Below are 19858 nucleotides of genomic sequence, written 5' to 3'. Positions count from 1 at the left end.
CTGAATCAGAATCTGCATTTAAACAAGAATCCCAGGTGATTTGGATGTGCCTTAAAGTTTGAGAAGCACCCTGTTCTGTTTTTTAATCTTATTGAAGTACAGTTGATTTACAGTGTTGTGTTAATTTCTCCTGTACAACGAAGTGATTTCATTATATATATTCTTGTTCATGTTCTTTCCTGTGATGGTTTATCACAGGATATTGAATATAGTTACCAGTGCTATACAGTAGGACCTTGTTGTCTATCCATTCTATGTATATAATAGTTTGCGTCTGCTAATCCCAAAAGCCCAATCCATTCCTCTCCCACCCCCATGCTTGATAACCAATCTGTTCTCTATGCCTTTGAATCTGTTTCTGTTTCATGGACAGGTTCACTGGGGTCATATTTTAGGATCCATATACAGTATAAGTGATAGCATGTGGTATTTGTCTTTCTCCTTCTGACTGACTTCACTTAGTATGATAATCTATAGGTACCTAATTGTAGTTTTGTTTTGCATTTCTCTAATAAGTAGCAGTGATGAGCCTCTTTTCATAAGCATCCTGTTCTAGACCAAAGGGTCAATTTGGAACTCTTTTCCTCTCATTTCATCACATTCTGTGGTACCACATTTTTAAAATGCTGAGGGCACAGAATCCTTCTAAGTTATGTTGGTTTTTATATAACTGAGGCAGCAACATAGTCTTGGTTGACCATGCCTAGGGTTTGTTGTTGTTTGTGGCTGTGCCATGCAGCGTGCAGAATCTTAGTTCCCTGACCAGGGATTGAACCCATGCTCCCTGCAGTGGAAGCATGGAGTCTTAACCACTGGACAGCCAGGGAAGTCCCTATTGGTTATTTTAAATTATACATACATTGCATTGCCAGCAACACGAGGGTTAAAGACAATTTTCAACAATCAAAATTCGGTTAAATGTGTATCTGGTAATTTTTACGTTGAAACCTCACACTGAAGAGATAATGACTAACAGTTGGCTGGCAATGGATGTAAATAACAATGAATTCTACTCACCAACAATTATCAGGACAACAAAAGGTAATTACAAGCTTCTCTTGAAGACCGAGCCATGCTTACTCATATAGAAACAACAGGAAAGAGCAGCTGCATGGAATTCTTTGATTTTTAAAAGCTACCCTGACCCCCGTGCCCTCTAAAATGCTTTGAAATAAGGCATCCAGTGCCCAGATTCTTCTCAACTAGCCAGCCACCACAGTAAACATGCCCCCAAGCCCATCTTGGGCTTCCCAGGTGGCGAGTGGTAAAGAATCCACCTGCCAATGCAGGACACACAGGAAATATGGTTCAATCGCTGGGTCAAGAAGTTCCCTGGGAGACAAAAATGGCAACCCACTCCAGTACTCTTGCCTGGGAGATCCTATGGAAAGAGGAACTTGGTGGGCTACAGTGCATGGGGTCGCAAAGAGTCAGACATGACTGAGCGACTGAGCACATGCCCATCTTGTAAAATCAGGTATGAATTCATGTAAGGTTTGCCTTTTACTTCTTTTAGGTGCTGTCTAAATTGTTAGTGACTTAAAATCTAAATTAGAATTACCACTTTCATAGTGGGGACTATAGAATCTAAGTATCTGGGTTTAGAAAAATTTTTTAAACATTCATTCAGAAATATTTACTGAGTATCATCTATATTCTAGACATTATGTTCATAATGATTAAAAATCAGAAGCTAACCCTTTCTGCACACCATTTTTGAGTTGTTGTTTTTTAATTTGGGGAATGAGGGGTATAGAAGTAAATAAAAATAATGAAAGTAATAGGGAATGACAGTACTTAAAGTTGATACAAATAAACATTTGAGTCAGTAGACTTTTAAAATTTTTTGTCCCAGTTTTATTTGAGATATAATTGACGTATTGCACTGTATAAGTTTAAGGTGTATAGCATAATTATTTAATTACGTACAACAGGGAGTGATAATCATGGAAAGTTTACGAATGGACATCATCTCATAGATAAAAAATTAAAGAAATAGAAAAAATTGTTTTCTTGTGATGAGAATGCTTAGGATTCCTCTTAACATCTTTCATATATAATGTACAGCATCACTAATTACATTTGTCATGTTATATATTACATCCTTAGTACCTATGTTATAATGAGAAATTTCTACCTTTTGATTGCCTTCATCCAATTCCCCCTCCACCACACCACCCACCTCTGCTGTTGTTCACTTGCTAAGTTGTGTCCATTGGTTTGTGACCCCATGAACCGCAGTATTGCAGGCTTCCTTGTCCTTCACTATCTCCCAGAGTTTGAGCAAACTCTTATGTATTGAGATGGTGATGCTATTCAACCATCTCATCCTCTGTCTTTGATCGGGTGAAAAGACACCTCTGGTAACCACAAATCTGACCTATTTCTCTATGAGTTAGTTAGTTTTTGAAGCATAACAAACAACACTGTTAGTTCCTGGTATACAACATAGTGATTTGATATTTCTATACAGTTCAAACTGATCATAATGATAAGTCTAGTTATGGTATGTCACCGTACAAATATATTACATAGTTATTGACTGTATTCCCCACACTGTACATTCCATACCTATGACTCATTAATTTTGTGACTGAAAGTTTGTACCTCTTAATCTCCTCCACCTATTTCTTTTCCTCCCCTTACCCTACACTGTTCTGGCAACCACCTGTTTGTTCTATCTATCAGTCTGTTTTTGTTTTTTATTTTTGGAAATTCCACATATAAGTAAGATCTCTGTCTGATTTCATTTAGTGTTAATACCCACTAGGTCCATCCATATTGTGGCAAATGGCAGGATTTCATTTCCTTTTCATGGCTGAGTATTATTTCATTGTATATATCTGAATGATACATGCATCTTATTCATTTTTCTATTGATGGGCATTTATGTCATTTCCATATGCTGGCTATTGTTGCTGCAATGAACATAAGGGAACATATGTATTTTCTAGTTAGTGTTTTTGTTTTCTTTGGATAAATACCTAGGAGTGGAATTTTTGGATTGTATGGTAGTTCTATTTTTAATTTTTTGAGGAATGTCCATATTGTTTTCCGTAGTAGCTGCACCAACTTGTATTCCCATCAACAGGGCACAAGGGCTCCCTTTTCTCCACATTCTGGCCAACACTTGTGATTTGTAATCTTAATGCAAGACATTCTGACTGGTGTGAAGTGATATCTCATTGTGGTTTTGAGTTGCATTTCCCTGATGATTAGTAATGCTGAGCATCCTTTCACATGCCTGCTGGCCAGCTGTATGTCTTTGGAAAAATTTCTGTTCAGATCCCCTGACCATTTTTTAATCAGGTTGTATGCTTTTTGATGTTGATGTATGAGATCTTTGTATATTTTGGATAGTAACCCCTTATCAAATGCACTGTTTGCAAATATCTTCTCCTATTCAGTTCAGTTCAGTTGCTCAGTCATGTCTGACTCTTTGCAATCCCATAGACTGCAGTACGCCAGGCTTCCCTGTCCATCACCAACTCCTGGAGCTTGCTCAAACTAATGTCCATAGAGTCGCTGATTCCATTCAACCATCTCATCCTCTGTCATCTCCTTCTCCTCCTGCCTTCAGTCTTTCCCAGCATCAGGATCTTGGGTATTCAGTAGGCAGCCTTTATGTTTTGTTGATATTTTCCTTCACTGTGCAAAAGATTTTTTTGTTTGCTATATCCCCATTTATTTTTGCTTTTGTTTCCCTTGCCTAAATAGATCCAAAAAAAAAAAAAAAATTACTAAGACTGACATCAAAGCATATACTGCTGTTTTCTTCAAGAAATTTTGTGGGTTTCTTCCTACGCTTATGCCTTTAATCCATTTTGAATTTATTTTTGTGCATGGTGTGAGAGTATAGTCCAGTTTGATTCTTTTGCATGTAGCTGTTTGTTTTCCCAGCACCATTCGTTGAAGAGGCTGTTAGTTCCCCATTGTATAGTCTTCACTGTCTTGTCATGGGTTATTTGCCCATATGAGAGTGGGTTCATTTCTGGGCTCTCTATTCTGTTCCATCAAGCAGTGTCTGTTTTTGTGTCAGTACCATACTGTTTTGATTACTATAGCTTTGTCATATACTTGGAAATCAGGACATGTAATACCTCCAGCTTTGTTCTTCTCTCTAAAGATTGTTTTGGCTATTGGGGAATCTTTTGTGTTTCCCCAGATTTGAGAATTAATCTCTTCTAGTTCTGGAGAAGGAAATGGCAACCCACTCCAGTATTCTTGCCTGGAGAATCCCAGGGACAGGGGAGCCTGGTGGGCTGCCGTCTATGGGGTCGCACAGAGTCGGACACGACTGAAGCGACTTAGCAGTTCTGTAAAAAATGCATTTGGTAATTTGATAGGGAGTGCATTGAATCTGTAGATTTCCTTGGGTAATATAGTCATTTTAACATAATTAATTCTTCCAATTAATGAACACAGGATATCTTTCTAGTTGTTTGTGTCATCTTTCTTTCATCAGTAGTCTGATAGTTTCCCGAGTACAGTTTTTAACTCCTTTAATTTATTCCTTGATATTTTATTCTTTTTGATGTCATTGTAAATAGAATTGTTTCTTCTATTTCTCTTTCTGATAGTTCATTGTTAGTGTATAGAAATGCATCTGATTTCTGTACATTAATTTTGTATCCTGAAACTTCACTGAATTCATTGATGAGCTCTAGTAGTATTTGTTGGCATCTTTTTAGGATTTTCTATGTATAGGATGCATTTAACACATTGTTGACCAGAGACATATTAATACATCTGTTTTTTACCTGAATGTTACTGACTGGAGATATTTCAATGTTCACTTACATACCAATTCACTGGCCACAGGCATTAGTGTCTACTGAAATCCGCTGGTCAATAATGTGTAAACAACCCTACATTTTTACTCCCCCTCTCATGTTTATTGTTTTTGACATCATATTTTATGTGTTTTTGTTTTGTGTATTCCTTAACTACTTACTGTGGATATAGATGAACTTGCTGTTTTTGCCTTTTAATCTTTCTACATGATTGATTTTTTTGTATATTTGCCTTTATTGCATATTTGTACTTACCATTTAATTTTTCCTTTTATAATTTTCATGTTTCTAATTGTGGCATTTTATTTTTCACTTATAGAACTCCCTTTAGCATTTCTTGTAAAGCTAGTTTGTGTGCTTAGTCACTCAGTCATGTCCTACTCTGGGTAACCCCATGGACTGTAGCCTGTCAGGCTCCTCTGTCCAAGGCTATCAGCTAACTCTTCAGCAGAAACTCTGCAGGCCACAAGGGTATGATATATTTAAAGTGATGAGAGAGGAAATTCTTGGTTGTAACCAAGAATACTCTACCTGATGGAGAGATCAAAAGTTTTACAAAAGCTAAAAAAGTTGGGCACCACTAAACTTCTCTGGTGGCTCAGACAGTAAAGAATCTACCTGCAATGCAGGAGACATGGGTTCGCTCCCTGGTTTGGGAAGATCCCCTAGAGAAGGGCATGGCAACCCACTCCAGTATTCTTGCCTGGAGAATCCCACATGGGAGTGCTCTTGTACTTGTTGCTTTTCCCTTGCTGGTTTTAATTTTCTCCCTTTAATTTTTGCCATTTTAATTACTTTGTGTCTCAGTGTGATCATCTTTGGGTTGATCCTATTTTGGACTGTGTGCTTCCTGGACCTGGATGTCTCTTTCCTTTTCCAGGTTAGGGCAGTTTTTAGTTATTACATCAAATATGTTCTCTGCCCATTTCCCTAATTTTCCTTCTGGGGTCCCTTTAGTGTGAATGTTAGTACACTTAATATTGTATCACAGAGGTCTCTAAATTGTCCTCATTTTTTTTTTTTTTTTTGCTTTTCTGTTCAACTTCATTATTTCCACTATTGTCTTCTAGCTCCCTGATCTGTTCCTATCATCTCATCTACTGTTAATTCCTTTTAATGTATTTTTTATTTCAGGTTTTCTATTCTTCCACTGTTTAATTCTTTCTTTGTTAATCCTCTCACTGTATTCACCCATTCTTCTCTCAAGTTCTTTGAGCATCTTTATAATCATTTCCTTGAACTCTTTTTTGGATCGCTTGCCTGTCTTCAATGCAGTTAGTTCTGAGATTTTATCTTATTCCTTCATTTGGCAAATATTCATCTGTTGCTTCATTTTACCTCATTTGCTATTTTTATTTCTGCATATTTGATAGGTTATGTTTTCTGACCTTGGAGAAGCAGTCTTTTGTAGGAGAAATCCTTGGTGTTCCAATAGCATAGTCCCCTCTCGTCACAAAAGCTATATGCTCCAAAGATGTCCCCATGTGGGCTGCATGAGTCCTTCTTTTTGATGGGCTGACCACTGTGGCTGGTCTGGTAGGTGTGGCTGGCTTCCTATAGGTTGTTGCCAGGCTCTGCCTTGGTGGGGCCAGGACATGAGATGGCTGAATCCAAGCCTACCTGTAGGCAGAGCTGGTTCCTGACATGACTGGCTATGAGGTCCATGGTGTCCCGAAGCTGATGTTGGCCTGCTGATGTGTGACCCAGGGTGACTTGGAGCTGATGTCAGCCTGCAGATAGGTAGAGCCAGGTTTGGGGGTCTCTTGTTACAGGGCCCTGAAGGTCCTAGAGCTGGTATTGACCCACTGGTAGGTAGGGCCACATCCTAGGGCTGCTGATGAAGGGTCCAAGGTGTCTCAGAGCAGATGTTGGCCTGCCAAATGGACAAGGGCCAGGTTACTGACATGGCAAGCTGCAGGGTGAAACCTGGTCCTGGGACTTCTAGCTGCAGGGCCCTGGGGGTCCTGGAGTTGATGTGTCAACCTGCTGGTGGGTGGGGACCAGGCTCTGGGGGTCCTGGAGCTAGTCCTAGCACACTGGTGTGAAGAGCAGGGCCCTAGGCCCTCTGGTGGGCAGGAACAAGTCAAGGCAGCTCAGGGGGTCTTAAAGCAGCAGTCCTGCTGGTGACTGGGGCTGTGTCTCCACCTGGAAGTTGCCTGACCTCGGGCATCCTGATACAGATAGACTGCCTTCAGATTACTGTTTCTGCCTTGGGTCCTGGAGCATGTGAAATTTTGTGTTTGCCCTTTAAATGAAAGTGTTAGTTGCTCAGTCATGTGCGACTGTTTGTGATCCCTTTGCCTGTAGCCCACAGGCTCCTCTCTCCATGGGATTCTCCAGGCAAGAATACTGGAGTGGTAACAATTCCCTTCTCTGGGGGATCTCCCTGACCCAGGAATCGAACCTGGGTCTCTTGCATTACAAGCAAATTCTTTACCATCTGAGCCAGCAGGAAAGCCCTTTAAGAATGGGGTCTTTATTTCTAACAGCCCTTTGGCTCTGCTAAATTTCAGCCCTATCAGCCTTAAGGCAAATGTTCTGGGGACTCATATTATCCATGCAGGACTACTGGTCTGGGAAGCCTGATGTGGGGATCAGGCTCCCTGCTCACGGAGAACCTCTGTGATTATTATTTTCATTTGTGGTCCACCCAGAGTTACGGGTCTTAACTGTACTACATCTCCATTCTGCCTACCTGTCTCCTTGTGTTTTCTTCTTTGTATCTTTAGTTGTAGAAGAGCTTTACTGCTAGTCTTTCTTATCAGTAGTTACTCTGTACATAGTTGTAATTTTAGTATGCCTGTGGGTAGAGATGGGCTCAGGGTCTTCCTGCTCCTTCTTGGCCACTCCTCAGCAGACTTCATACTGAAAGATATTCTTCCAGATGAACAGAATTTCAATTCATTCATTTGTTTAGCAAATATTGCTGATCACAAGATACGTTTCAGGCAAAACCTAAAAATTGAGGATACAGACATGAGTACGCCACAGTCCCTGGCCTTAAGGAACCCAACGTCTTACAGAATCTGTATTTGCCAACAACATGGAAATTATTTTTTACCTTTTGTGGGCAAAATATTATCCCTTCAACCTAGACATAGCTGACAGCAAGGGAACAAGCTTTTCACTGTCCCTTTAAGTTTCCAAGTGTGACTTCTATTGAACAGACATAGGCAAATTGGGATGTCCTCTCTAAGTTGCCGCTAATTATAAGCATTGTGTGTGCTTCGGCTGGGATCCAGCTGGCTGATGAACACAGCCAGCCTTCATTGTTTCACAATAATGAGGAGGACTGGTGCAATTAAGCCCTGCCTTGTTGTTGGGCTCACAGTCATTGTCTAAATGAGCTGCTAAACATAGGCCTGGAACACAGACTCCCAATATAGGTCACTGCCCTCCTCCACTCTTCTTTCCAGTTCCCCACTTTCAAACAGGAAGACTTAGGACCTACATGTTCCCAGGGTTCTGAGGACCATTGAAAAGCAGGGCTCGTGAGCCGATGGTTCCCAGGATCAGGCAAGGACACCAGGCTTGGTTGGGCCTCTTTTATTCATGGAGGTGTGGACCTGACAAGTGGGAGCCCTAGGTTAAACAAATGAAGATGTTCTGGTCAGGGAAGATCTGTCCATGTGGGTCTCTCCTCCCCCATCACCAGCACAAGAGATCCATTCTCATGGAAGCAAAGCTCTAGAGGCAGTAAGGCAACATTCGGATTCCAGCATCACCATCTACTTTCCAGCTGTGTGATGTTGGGCCAGTTAGTAAGCCTTTCTGGAACCTCAGTTTTAAAAGGAGAAAAATAGACATACCTGTAAGTAAATTTCTGTGAGGATCAAATGAAATAGTATATATCAAGCACATTGCCTAGTATGTGGTTAGTGCTTAATAAATTGTTATATATGTCATTGTTATTGAAGAGGAGGCACATTACTTTCCCAGGGCTCTTGCAAACTATCAGAAGCTTAAAACAACAGAAATTTGTTCTCACAGTTCTGGAGGCAAGGAGTTACAAAACCAAGGTTCTTGGTAGGATCGTGCTCTCTTGTCTTAGCTTCTGGGGGTCATCAGATTTCCCTGGCTTGTAGCTGCATAACTCTGGTCTCTGACTCCATCATCCATGGCCATCTTCCTCTGTGTGTCTGTGTCGTCGCATGGCTTTCTCTTTACCATGTGTGTCTATCTCTTCTCTCTCCATAAGGGCATAGTCATGTTGATTAAGAGCCCACTCTACTCCAGTGTGCCTGCATCTTGATTTACATCATAATTACATCTGCAAAGAAATATTTCCAAATAAGTTCACATCCACAGGTACCAATGGTTAAGACTTCAACTTTAAAGGAACAGTTAAGCTTTGGAGGACACAGTTCAACCCAGAACAAGTTAAAGACTTTGAGGTACTCTAAGAAGCCTTTCTGTTGGGTTGGCAAAAAAGTTCATTTGGGTTTTTCCATCAGATGTTTTAGAAAAACCCAAACAAGCTTTTTGGCCAACCCAATAGAATGGTAGACACCCTAGAGAGAGGTCACACTTCAGCCTTTAGTAGAAAAGGCTCACACACCATTTACAGAACAGTTTAAGATAGAACATAGTGCCATGTTTGAGCAAATGTTACAATAATAATACAGGTTTGGAGATTGGGACAGAAGGGATCCATGTGGTCCAACATGGCCAAAAGAAGCTTTGTGGAGAGGAGGAATGGAAGCTAAGCTTTCAAACTTCCACTGTCTTCTCTTGTAGTAGCACCAGAGCACTCACAGATTCACGGCAAGGAGACTGTGGGGCAGAGTTACCCCAGATGCACCTTCTCCATCCACCATCCACACAAGTCTCTAAGGAGAGACTTAGAAATCAGAGCAACCCTATGATGCCCAGGCATCTATGCTGGACTCTGTTCCAAGGCCAGAAGCCTAGGAAGGAAGCCCTTCCCCATTCTAAAGAGCAACCCACTCCAGTATTCTTGCCTGGAGAATCCCATGGACAGAGGAGCCTGGCGGGCTACAGTCCATAGGGTCACAAAGAGTCAGACATGGCTGAAGCGAGCACACATGCAGGCATGCATCTTGAGAACATGAATTTAATGTGTTGCATTCATTCAGCTATATAAACGAGTAAGGTTTTTTCCCATCATTGCAGTCTTTTTAGCGGATTGCCTGTAATGTGCTTTGCATTCTGATAGGCCCCACGGAGAATACCTGCTGCTCCTGCAGGAACGTGGGAGATGAAGAGCTCAGATTCCTATTCCACAGCAGGAACACTTGGCAGAAACACGTACTCTTTTTGAAATATCAGATCATGTACAGAAGTTTCCTGTGGGATTAGGGGACACTGATTTTTATAATAGTTTTAAGAGGCCTGAAGAAGAAAAGAAGCATCAATGAAAAGGTTGTGGGTTCTGGGAGCATTATATGCTACATATTCTCAACACTTGCAAATTCTTAACACTTGCAAACCAAATGGAATTCTGACAGTTAATAGATGATATCTCTTCATGAAGAAGAAAAAAAAAAAAAGGCACAGTCAAGGAACAAAGAGTTCTGAGGAAGTGAAAAGCATTTTTTGCCTTTGTGACCTGAAGGTGAAAAATGTAGAGGGGTGAAACACTGTCACAGATTTGGGTAAAGAGGAATATTACCTCAATTTCTGCTTTTACTGACAATTCTATTTACAAAGGACAGCGGCCTGTTTGGGGTAAAAAGCTTTACTGTCGTACTATTCAAATCTATAACGGAGAAAGAAAATCAGGCAGAGCTCTGAGAGGCCCTGAAGCAAAGTTTAAGACAATTTCATTTTATAAAAGAAAAATCTGTTATTGGGCCCTTATTGAATTTCTTTCAGACAAGGGCCACTGCAGTCTGAGTATCTACCACCCACAGAATATGCAAGGATGGTCCCTGAGAAATCTAGTCCAATCATGTATGAGGAAAGGACAATCAAGATATTGGGCTGGTACAAACGTAATTGTGGTTTTGGACTGTGAATTTTAAATTATTATAACTAGGCTCAAACACAGTGTTATTCGTTAAAATAGGAACCATTATAATCAACACATTACTACACAGGAGTGACCGTCAGTGGATGTCAACTATTATGAATTGCTATGGAGCCTTTCTCAGTAGACATATAAAATCTTCCATTAATAGAAGTTGTGCTCTTTCACTTAACAAGAAGATCATCTTTGGTTTTTTTCTCATCTTTTGTCTCCTCCCACAGATCTCCTTTGCACCAAGGACAACTTATCAGCCAGTTTCTGCCAGACGCTAAAAACCATGAAGAAATGTTCCGTGCCCACCGTGAGGGCTCAGTGCTGCCTCTCGTGTTCCCAGACACACATAGCCCACACCCAAAGGCCAAGAAAGCGACGGCCACTCAAGAACCCCAAAGCACCCTAAGTGCAGAAGGAAGCCACCCTCCACCATAGACTGCAGCAGCCTGCTGACCAAGACACTAGCCCAGGGACCACTTCCTTGCCATGTTACTCTGTGTGTTCAGGTTCAACTTTGACTCATAACAAAACAAAGCACACTGTGTCCCTTTAGCCATACAGTGTCCCTCGCAGGAGTCATGGCACTGTTGTGCTCACTGCTCTCTGATAGGCAGGTGAGGTGTCCAGGAGAACTGGGCTTCTCATGGGATCATCTCCTGGGAAAGGTGCCGAGTTGGACAAGTCTATAAAATGATGCCTTTTGTTTCTCCCTTAAAGATAAAAACAGAGAGACCATATTTTTCCCAGACTACCTCAAGAGTATCAGGAAACAAAGCCTCACTTATCCAGGGAACAAATATTCTTATTAATTTACTTTGATAAATCACTCCCTTTTTTCTTTTTTTTGTAAATCTCCCTACTTGATGCAGCTGCTGTTTTAAATGTCGTGGGACAGCTTTCAGGAACGTTCTTGTAATTCATCCAGGCAGGGGACCAATTTCTCTACCCAGTATTTAACTTAAGCAGGAAGAAAAAGTCCTGGCTACAGACTCAGTCTGTCCCTAATCCCTGTAGACTCTACATCTGGGCTGTTTAGACTCCCATGCCTTCCTAGGGACACTAGAAGAGGAGGAAATGAGCAGGAACTGTAGCTTTAGTAAACCTAAGGGATTTAGGTTATACAGAAGACATTTCTGACTTAGGATAATTTCTATGAAAATTCTTAAAAAACAAATGATCAGAAATCAGTTTCTTGTATAAGGAAGAGAATGTGGGCTTCTATTCTTCCCACTTCCATGGCACATACCCATTCCTTTGCAGAAGAGCATATGAGTCTTCCTGTGTGACTTTCCCTTCCCTGGCACATCCCCTGCCGGGATCTTCAATTCAGGGTGAACATCTTTCCACCGCTGGGGCTTTACACATCACAAGTGCTACAGCCAGGTCTTCATCTACAGCCCACCCACCTACCCACAGGTTGGGAAATGGAGCTTTAGATGAAAATATTTCTAAGACCTAGGTAAATTGTATCAAATATAGAAAAACTTTGTATAATAGTCTTAAGAAAAAACTTTTCAAAAAGGAGGTAAAGCTGACCTACTCTCTAGCACACCCAGTAGTTACTTTTGAGAATCTGTTTCCTCGAAGGGAACAGGTGAGTCAGGGAGTCCAAAAAAGTTAAGAAGGCTGAACCTTTGATGTTCCCATCACCCAGCAGGAGTCAAAGTAGGTTATGGTCTCAAATTGAAGGTGAATTTCCTGGTTTGTAAGAGGAGGAAATGAACCGAACCTGGAAAATCAGGGGAGGGTGAGAGGAGTAGAACCCCCAGGGAAAGAAGCCTTCAGAACCAGCTCTTGACAGAGGGGAAGGCAGGAGAGTCATCTTCATGTCATGGGCTGCGTGTCTTCAGACTCAACACACAAGTACCATTAACATTTACCATGAAGCACAGTGTCCCATCTTTCCCTTGAGTTATCTCTCCGTTCAGCAGAATGGTGCTATTGAATCATGGTGCTAATATCTAGATGGTGGCAGAATGAATATAAACATGTAGATAGATATATAAGTGGGCAAATCCATATGCGTCTTCTGTTAAATGTGTAATGGTGTTGCTGGCCAACACCAGTTCTATTGCTTGGATACCAGAAGCTGAAAATTTTTATATTATGCGCTTTTTTTTTTCCAAGCCATTACTGTGTATTATTCTGATAAATGCCTGTGGAAAATAAAACACTGGGGTTGGGATGGAATTTGAGATAGGACCAGACACAGTAGAAAAGTAAAAATGTTTACCAAAACCAGGGAATTTATTTCTGTATGATTAGGTTCTTATATTCTGTCCTTAAATCTAAGCATTGCTGGCCGGTAACAGTCTCTGGTGAAATCATGATGCATGATTAGGGGCCATATTCTCAAAGGCATAATATTGGCCCCTAATCATGCATCATGCAGTTTTAGAGAGAAGACGCGTAAATCATCAGTGACAGGAGTAGAAGAGAACCTGATCTTTTTTCTAATGAGGCAATTTGCAAAAACTGTTCCTGAAGTGTAGTATAGGCTTTCAAAGGGATTAATTTAGTAAGTTGGATGGATTTAACTTAAACTGATACTCTGCTATCCCGGGGCTTCTCTGGTGGGTCAGATGGTAAAGAGTCGCCTGCAATGCAGGAGACATGGGTTCGATCCCTGAGTTGGGAAGATCCCCTGGAGAAGGGAATGGCAGCTCACTCCAGTATCCTTGCCTGGAGAATTCCACGGACAGAGGAGCCTGGCTGGGGTTGCAAAGAGTCAGACAAGACTGAATGACAGATGACAGAGAATGATATGGTTGGATGGCATCACCAAATCAATGGACATGGGTTTAAGCAAACTCCAGGAGATGGTGATGGACAGGGAAGCCTGGCATGCTGCAGTCCATGGGGTCACAAAGAGTCCGACAGACTTAGCGACTGAACAACAACTGCTATCCCAGGATCATGCATGTCATCAGAGCCCTGGATATGACCAGTCTTAGCAAAACTCAAGAACAAACCCAGATTCCTAGTGACCTCAGCAAACTAAACTAAGCCAGATTTCCCAATATGTGAAATGTTATTTATGACCCATGAGGAAAAGATGGTAGTAATGTAGAGAGAGTCTGGCCAGGTGCCCTATTCTAGGCCTTTCTCTAGTTTCTCAAAGGCAGAATATTGGCCCCTAATCATGCATCATGAACATTCACTTCCTGTATTGAGGCTGTGACGTAAGACAGTTGTGTAGCATCTGTCATTCTGGGTCACAAGATAGTACTTGCTACTGGAGTCATCTGACATGGTTGTTGCCTAGACAGTCACTCAACTTTGGGTCATCAGGGTTTTGACCCAAAACCCTGCAAGGTCCCCACACTTGCAATAAGAGAGGGACCTCAGATTAACAGGAAGACTTGAAAGAAAAGAACCTAGATGACATCTCAACATTCTTTTGGTGCTCACGGGGGTCAACGTGAAGTAGCGATGTTACTTTATTTCCTCTGTGGCCTCCTTTCCTCTCACCTTGAACAAGCAAGTGAGAAGTGTAGCAAGAGACACTGGATATGCATCTACCATGAACCAGAGAGGCCACCACAGGGCCTGGTGCTTCAATACATAAAGGTTCTCAAGCCTAATCTGGTTTATGTCACCTCTCCCAGTGATAGAGTTAACTCTTCTCTGAAAAGCCATGGGTCCAATTAGTTTTGAACATCCAAACATAATTCAAACCACCATGAGGAAACATTTCAAGAGACTAAAGAGTGAATACCTTTGTAAAAACGAAATCAATTTGTGATACAAGCAGTTGCCCCTTTGTAGGAGTGACTCATTTTAATGTTGGGACTTCTTAAACGAGAGTGTATCTCTGTCCAATCTCCTGATCCATCTCTACGTGGTGGAGGCATCCCAATGTGAAGTTTTCAGATATTGAGTATGGTTGATAACCTTCATCATGTTTCTGGAACATGATTTGAAGGATTTATATTGTTTCAGGTCATAATTTCCCAATCAATTGGTTAAAATCCCCGAAACTCTGAAAGCTACACATTGCTTCACCAGAGATTACAAGTCATAGCACTTCTGACTTTAGGATGAAGCCCTAAGACAATGAAATCAGTGCACAGTGAGTCACTTTCAAGACAGAGGCCTCATGACATGAACTGTCTGGTGCTACAACTTAACCAACATATTTGATGCTATGTTTTTATATTGCTTGTTCAAATATTGTTAGTATTATTTTAAGTTATGTCATTAAAAAAAATATGGTTGGGGAAGCACAATTCTGCCTGTCACTGCCCTCCAAAGTGGTTGCGTGTGGTCCGTGGCCTCATCCATTGTCCTCTCTGCATCTCTGCACTGCTTTCCCAGGCCCAGACTCCTTAAGGGGTACCTTAGTGGGTACCACAGTATTTAAAACCAGAATGTTAACCATAGCCTGCCATTGTGTGGCATCAATAAATGGCCAGACTCACTAATGTTTCCTTGTGATTCACTTACCCCTGCTATGAGACTCCCACTAGCCACCAGAGCAACTCTGGAATTTAGCAACCTGGAGGAGGATCTGTCAATTCCTCCTTCCCTCACTCCCTGCAGACTCCCTCCTCCTCCACCCCTAAATCCATATGTCACGAGATGAGTCACATCCCAGGTGAAGGAGAACTTGGGTCTCTTCAAACGAATGATTGTGCAGTAACCAACACAACCCACCATATGGCCATCTGAAGTGATACTTGAAATCTGCCACAATCCCAGATCCAGTGTATTGGGAATTGCAGCTCACTGCATAACCTAGTCCCTCAATCTATCCAAAGTTCAGACATAATGGAGACTTCCCTAGTGGTCCAGTGGTTAAGAGTCTGCCTGCCAATTCAGGGGACACAGGTTCAATCTCTGAAAGATCCCATGTGCCTTGGAGCACCTAAGCCTGGGCACCACAACTGCTGAGCCACGTGCACAAGTACACACTGAAACCCAAGCTCTCTAGAGCCCATGCTCTGCAACAAGAGAACCCACCACAGTGGGAAGCCTGTGCACTGTAACTAGAGAGTAGCCCCCGCTTGCCACAACTAGAGGAAGTCTGCATAGCAATGAAGACCCAGTACAGGCAAAAATAAATAAAATTTAGAAAAAAACAACAACGAATTATAGACATGCTTTTTCTTAATGCTTAAGAGAAAGTAATAATAAAGATGAAGAGGAATTTGCTTTAGAAAGCCAACATTTTTTCAAAGGTGGTGCACAGCATGGTAAGTATAACCACCAACTGTATCGAGTTGGCCCAAAAGTTCATTCAAGTTGTCCTGTAAGAAAAACCCAAACAAACTTTTGGGCCAACCCAAAAGAATCTGGACATATGGACATGGAATCCACTCACATGGAATGAGTAAGATCATTGAGGCAGGGAAGAGCGAGGCGTCCACAGGTGACCCCTACAATGTTTGTGGGCATGCATAGGGGTGGTAGGAAGCTGGTTTGGGTCAAGAAATCAGCGGGCTATGAACACCTCCCTGTTTGTACCTTGAAAACTCTCCTATGACCACTAGGTAACCCTTATCCTACAAGGCTCAGCTCAAACGCTTTTCCCCATGAGGCTGATGCTAACTCTGCCACAAAGACAGAGGTGCTTCTCTGCTGCTGCTTCACTGTGTCCATTTTCCCCTAGGAGAGCAGTCCTTAACTAGAGATGGTTTTGTCCCCAGGAGACATCTGACAATGTCTGAGACCTGTTTGGCTTTCACAAATTTGATGGAGGGTGCTACTGTCATCTAGTGAGTAGAGGCCAAGGATGCTGCTAAATTTTCTATAGGACAGCCTCTCCCACCACAGAGAATTATGTGACTCAAAATGTCAGTAGTTCTGAAGCTGAAAAACTGCAGCAGAACAGCTATCACCCTGGGGTGAGTAGCAGGGTTTCTGGGTTGAGTAAAACCGAGCTCACCCGAACACTCAGACCTCACTAAGAACTGATGGGGTGGACCAGAAAACTTCCAAAGAAGAAAGAATGCATGTCAGTGTTCAAAGATCATTAGCTTGATTAAAAATAATTTCAGAGGAGAGAGAAGGTAAGGAGGATGGCTCCGCAAGAGTCTTGAATCAGCTGCTGAGGGCTCAGGTGTTCAATCCTAGAGTCAGAGGAAATAAACCAGAAATGGGTAAAATGGAAAACTGACATATTGAGGGTTTGGAATAGTCACCCTCCTCCAACTGAGGTTTCGAACCAAACAGCACAGACATACTCAGCCAGATCAAAACAACAGCTTTACTAATGGTGAAGCTGGTTTGCAGAATGTATTTTGGAAGAAAATGGAAAAGGGCTTTCCTACCCTTCTCTGCAGAGCCAGGTTTCAGGCTCAGGAGGGCTGTAGGGGAAAGGCGGAGGGAAAGAGGAGAGACAAATGAACTGCTCAAGCTATTAAACTCAGTACATAGAAGTACCCATGGCCATTAAATATTCACTAATAGTAGCCCTTCCTCTTGCACTGAGAGAAGGCTGACAGGGGTATCAAAGATCCCAAAGAGATAGCCCACTACTATCTACCCTTGAACTGGAAGACCCTTGCTTCTATGTGAGAAGGGTAAGATTAGCATGAATGGATGATATAAGGGGGCAGGGGGCAGCATTATAAAACAAAAAAAGTTCCTGGGCTTCCCTGGTGTATCGCCCACCTGCCAATACAGGAGACACAGGTTCAATCCCTGATCTGGGAAGATACCACATGACTCGGAGCAACTGAGCCCATGAGCCACAACTGTAGAGTCTACGCTCTAGAGCCCTGCAAGCTGCAACTTCTGAGCCCATGCGCCACAACTACTGAAGCCTGTGCACCCTAGACCCTGTGCTCTGCAACAAGAGAAGCCACTGCAATGAGAAGCCCGAGTACTCCAATGAAGGGTAGCCCCGTCTCATCACTCCTCTCACTTGGCAGCATAACAGCACCCAGGAAAGAGCTTGTCAATGACAGGATTCTCCTTCAATGGTAATGATAGGAGGGAAGGTGGGCAGACAAGAACAAAACACAAGTGCTCTCCAGAAGGCTATTGTTTAGGGTGAAGTAGGGGAAAGGGAGGGCTTCCCTGGTTGTTCAGACAGTAAAGACTCTGCCTGCAATGCAGGAGACCTGGGTTCAATCTCTGGGTCAGGAAGATCCCCTGGAGAAGGGAAAGGCTACCCACTCCAGTATTCTTGCCTGGAGAATCCCATGGACAGAGGAGCCTGGTGGGCTACAGTCCTTGGGGTCACAAAGAGTCAGATATGACTGAGTGACTAACACACACAGGAAAAAGGGAAAACAGCAGCCTCAACAAACTTTCTTCCCATCACTAGTAAGATCACCAGGTGGATGGGATCAGCCACCCATAGAAATCACCTCGGGCTATGCACTAACAGAAGTGACCAGGGAGATAAGACACTGGCAGCCACTGTCTCTTAAAAGAATATCACTTACTGTTCATATTTAATTCTAACACCTAAACTGTGATCTAGCCAAACAATCCTAAAACCTACTTATTTTTATTTATTAGACTTAGAAATGTTAATTCAATGCAAACTCTATAACCCATGCTATAAAAACTATGTACACTCATGTCTGAGTGAAGCAGAAGGATCATCTGTTAATACATATTTGCTCCATGTTCAGTTGCTTTGACTTCTGCTATCCTTTCCTTGCAAAGGCAGAAAAGCTGGAATATCATTTGCCAATATCTCAAGGAAAAAAACCTTTGAAAGAAAAAAATTTTTCCCACTTTAGCTTATTCACCTCTAACTAGCAAAATGCTCACTAGAATCTAACTTTTGGTTTGAGTTCATGAAACTCTGACAAAAATCTGGGTCTACTTTCTGAGTCAAAACAGTAAGCATTGGAAATCCAGCCTTGCTTTGCCAACCTGTGAAAGCCAGCTGAGGCCAAATTGATAAATCCATCTCTTGAGGGAGAAACACGGGGAAAGCAGTGGTTGTTTTGCATAGTGCCTAAAGGAAGCAGGCAAAGATAAAAATACCCATGTTGTTTTCCATCACTTTCAAAAAAAAAAAATTCATTCTCCACCCTATACAAGTATCACCATCATCTGATAAAGAGCTCCTGGAAATATGGTAAATTGAAACTCTGGTTTATACATCAATTTCCTGGAGTTATGCTAGTGTAGTCAATACCTCTAAATCAGAATTCAATTTCTACACTGAAAGTCAGAACTTGGATTATTATTGATCCATCCCCTCAAAATGCCACCTCTTGAGGCCCAGTGTGGGCAGCGAGCTGACCACCCACTAGGGCATCAAAACATCTGATCTTCTTGATCTCACTTGGCAAGTGATCAGAAGGGAAAATATGTTCTAAGATTTTCAGTGCCTAGCATAGAGCCTGGAACATAGTAAGAACTTAAAAACTTCTGTTGAGATCATCTTTTCTGTTTATTGTTCCTAGGAGAGATGTGTGGTAAAGAAGTTGAAATTTGACAGAGGAGGTGAACAAGCTGAGAATGCCCAGATCATGCTTAGGAACCTGAATGCATTCCATTTGGAATGAGGAATACTGTGTGTGTGTGTTTGGTTGAGAGAGTGGAAAGACAAAGAGACTGAAATACAGACAGTCCTGTTCTACCCACTGACCGTGAGAGGAGATCAAGGGCACAGCTGGGCCTTCTCAGAGCAGACTGGATGGATACTTCCTCCTGGTCTTTGCATTAATCTGCACCCTCCTCCTGTCTGTGCAGATCCCCATCTTCTGCAGCTCAGGCAGTAGAAGGAGGCATATGTCAGGTTCCTCTAAAATCGCCTAAGGTTATTCCATCAGACAAGAGGTTGGTGTCCTCCCTGCCCATTCTAGGCCCTGAGAGATGCTTGCTTTAGGCTCCTGCCTAACATTTGTGGAGCCTGGAAAAAGAAAACAATGGAAGGTCCACATATCAAATGTCTTAATGTTTTAAACTTATCAAATGAGCTATGTTACAGGCCCAGCCTACCCCACTCCCCCAGATCACTCTACTGTCTGAGAAGATAAATGAGCCATCTCTGGGCCAGCACTGGCTCATGAGACCCTGGTGGTCCAGACCTAAGACTAAGCCAAAATTCATGATGACGACTGATCTGGCCAAGCTCCCCAGAGGGTCAGGACACATGCATTCCCATCCCCCT

At 42.2% G+C, this 19858-nt stretch overlaps 1 protein-coding gene across 2 annotated transcripts in view; it reads left to right on the top strand.

The window, feature by feature from the left end:
- The window catches only part of ADAMTS12 (ADAM metallopeptidase with thrombospondin type 1 motif 12), a 370221-nt gene extending 355025 nt beyond the window's left edge, over window positions 1–15196 (top strand). For both annotated transcript variants that reach the window (XM_081521438.1, XM_081521437.1), the window contains one exon: window positions 11004–15196. In XM_081521438.1, the coding sequence (XP_081377564.1) occupies window positions 11004–11182 (179 nt within the window). In that variant the 3' untranslated portion in view covers window positions 11183–15196. The remainder of the gene's footprint in view (window positions 1–11003) is intronic.
- Window positions 15197–19858: the final 4662 nt, after the last annotated feature.

Source organism: Giraffa tippelskirchi, chromosome 8, assembly GCF_054371585.1.
Source record: "Giraffa tippelskirchi isolate mGirTip1 chromosome 8, T2T-mGirTip1v1.2.pri, whole genome shotgun sequence".
In the NCBI taxonomy this organism is placed as follows: Eukaryota; Metazoa; Chordata; class Mammalia; order Artiodactyla; family Giraffidae; genus Giraffa; species Giraffa tippelskirchi.
Note: the sequence above shows the minus strand (reverse complement) of the source record. Positions and strands in the feature narration are given on the sequence as shown.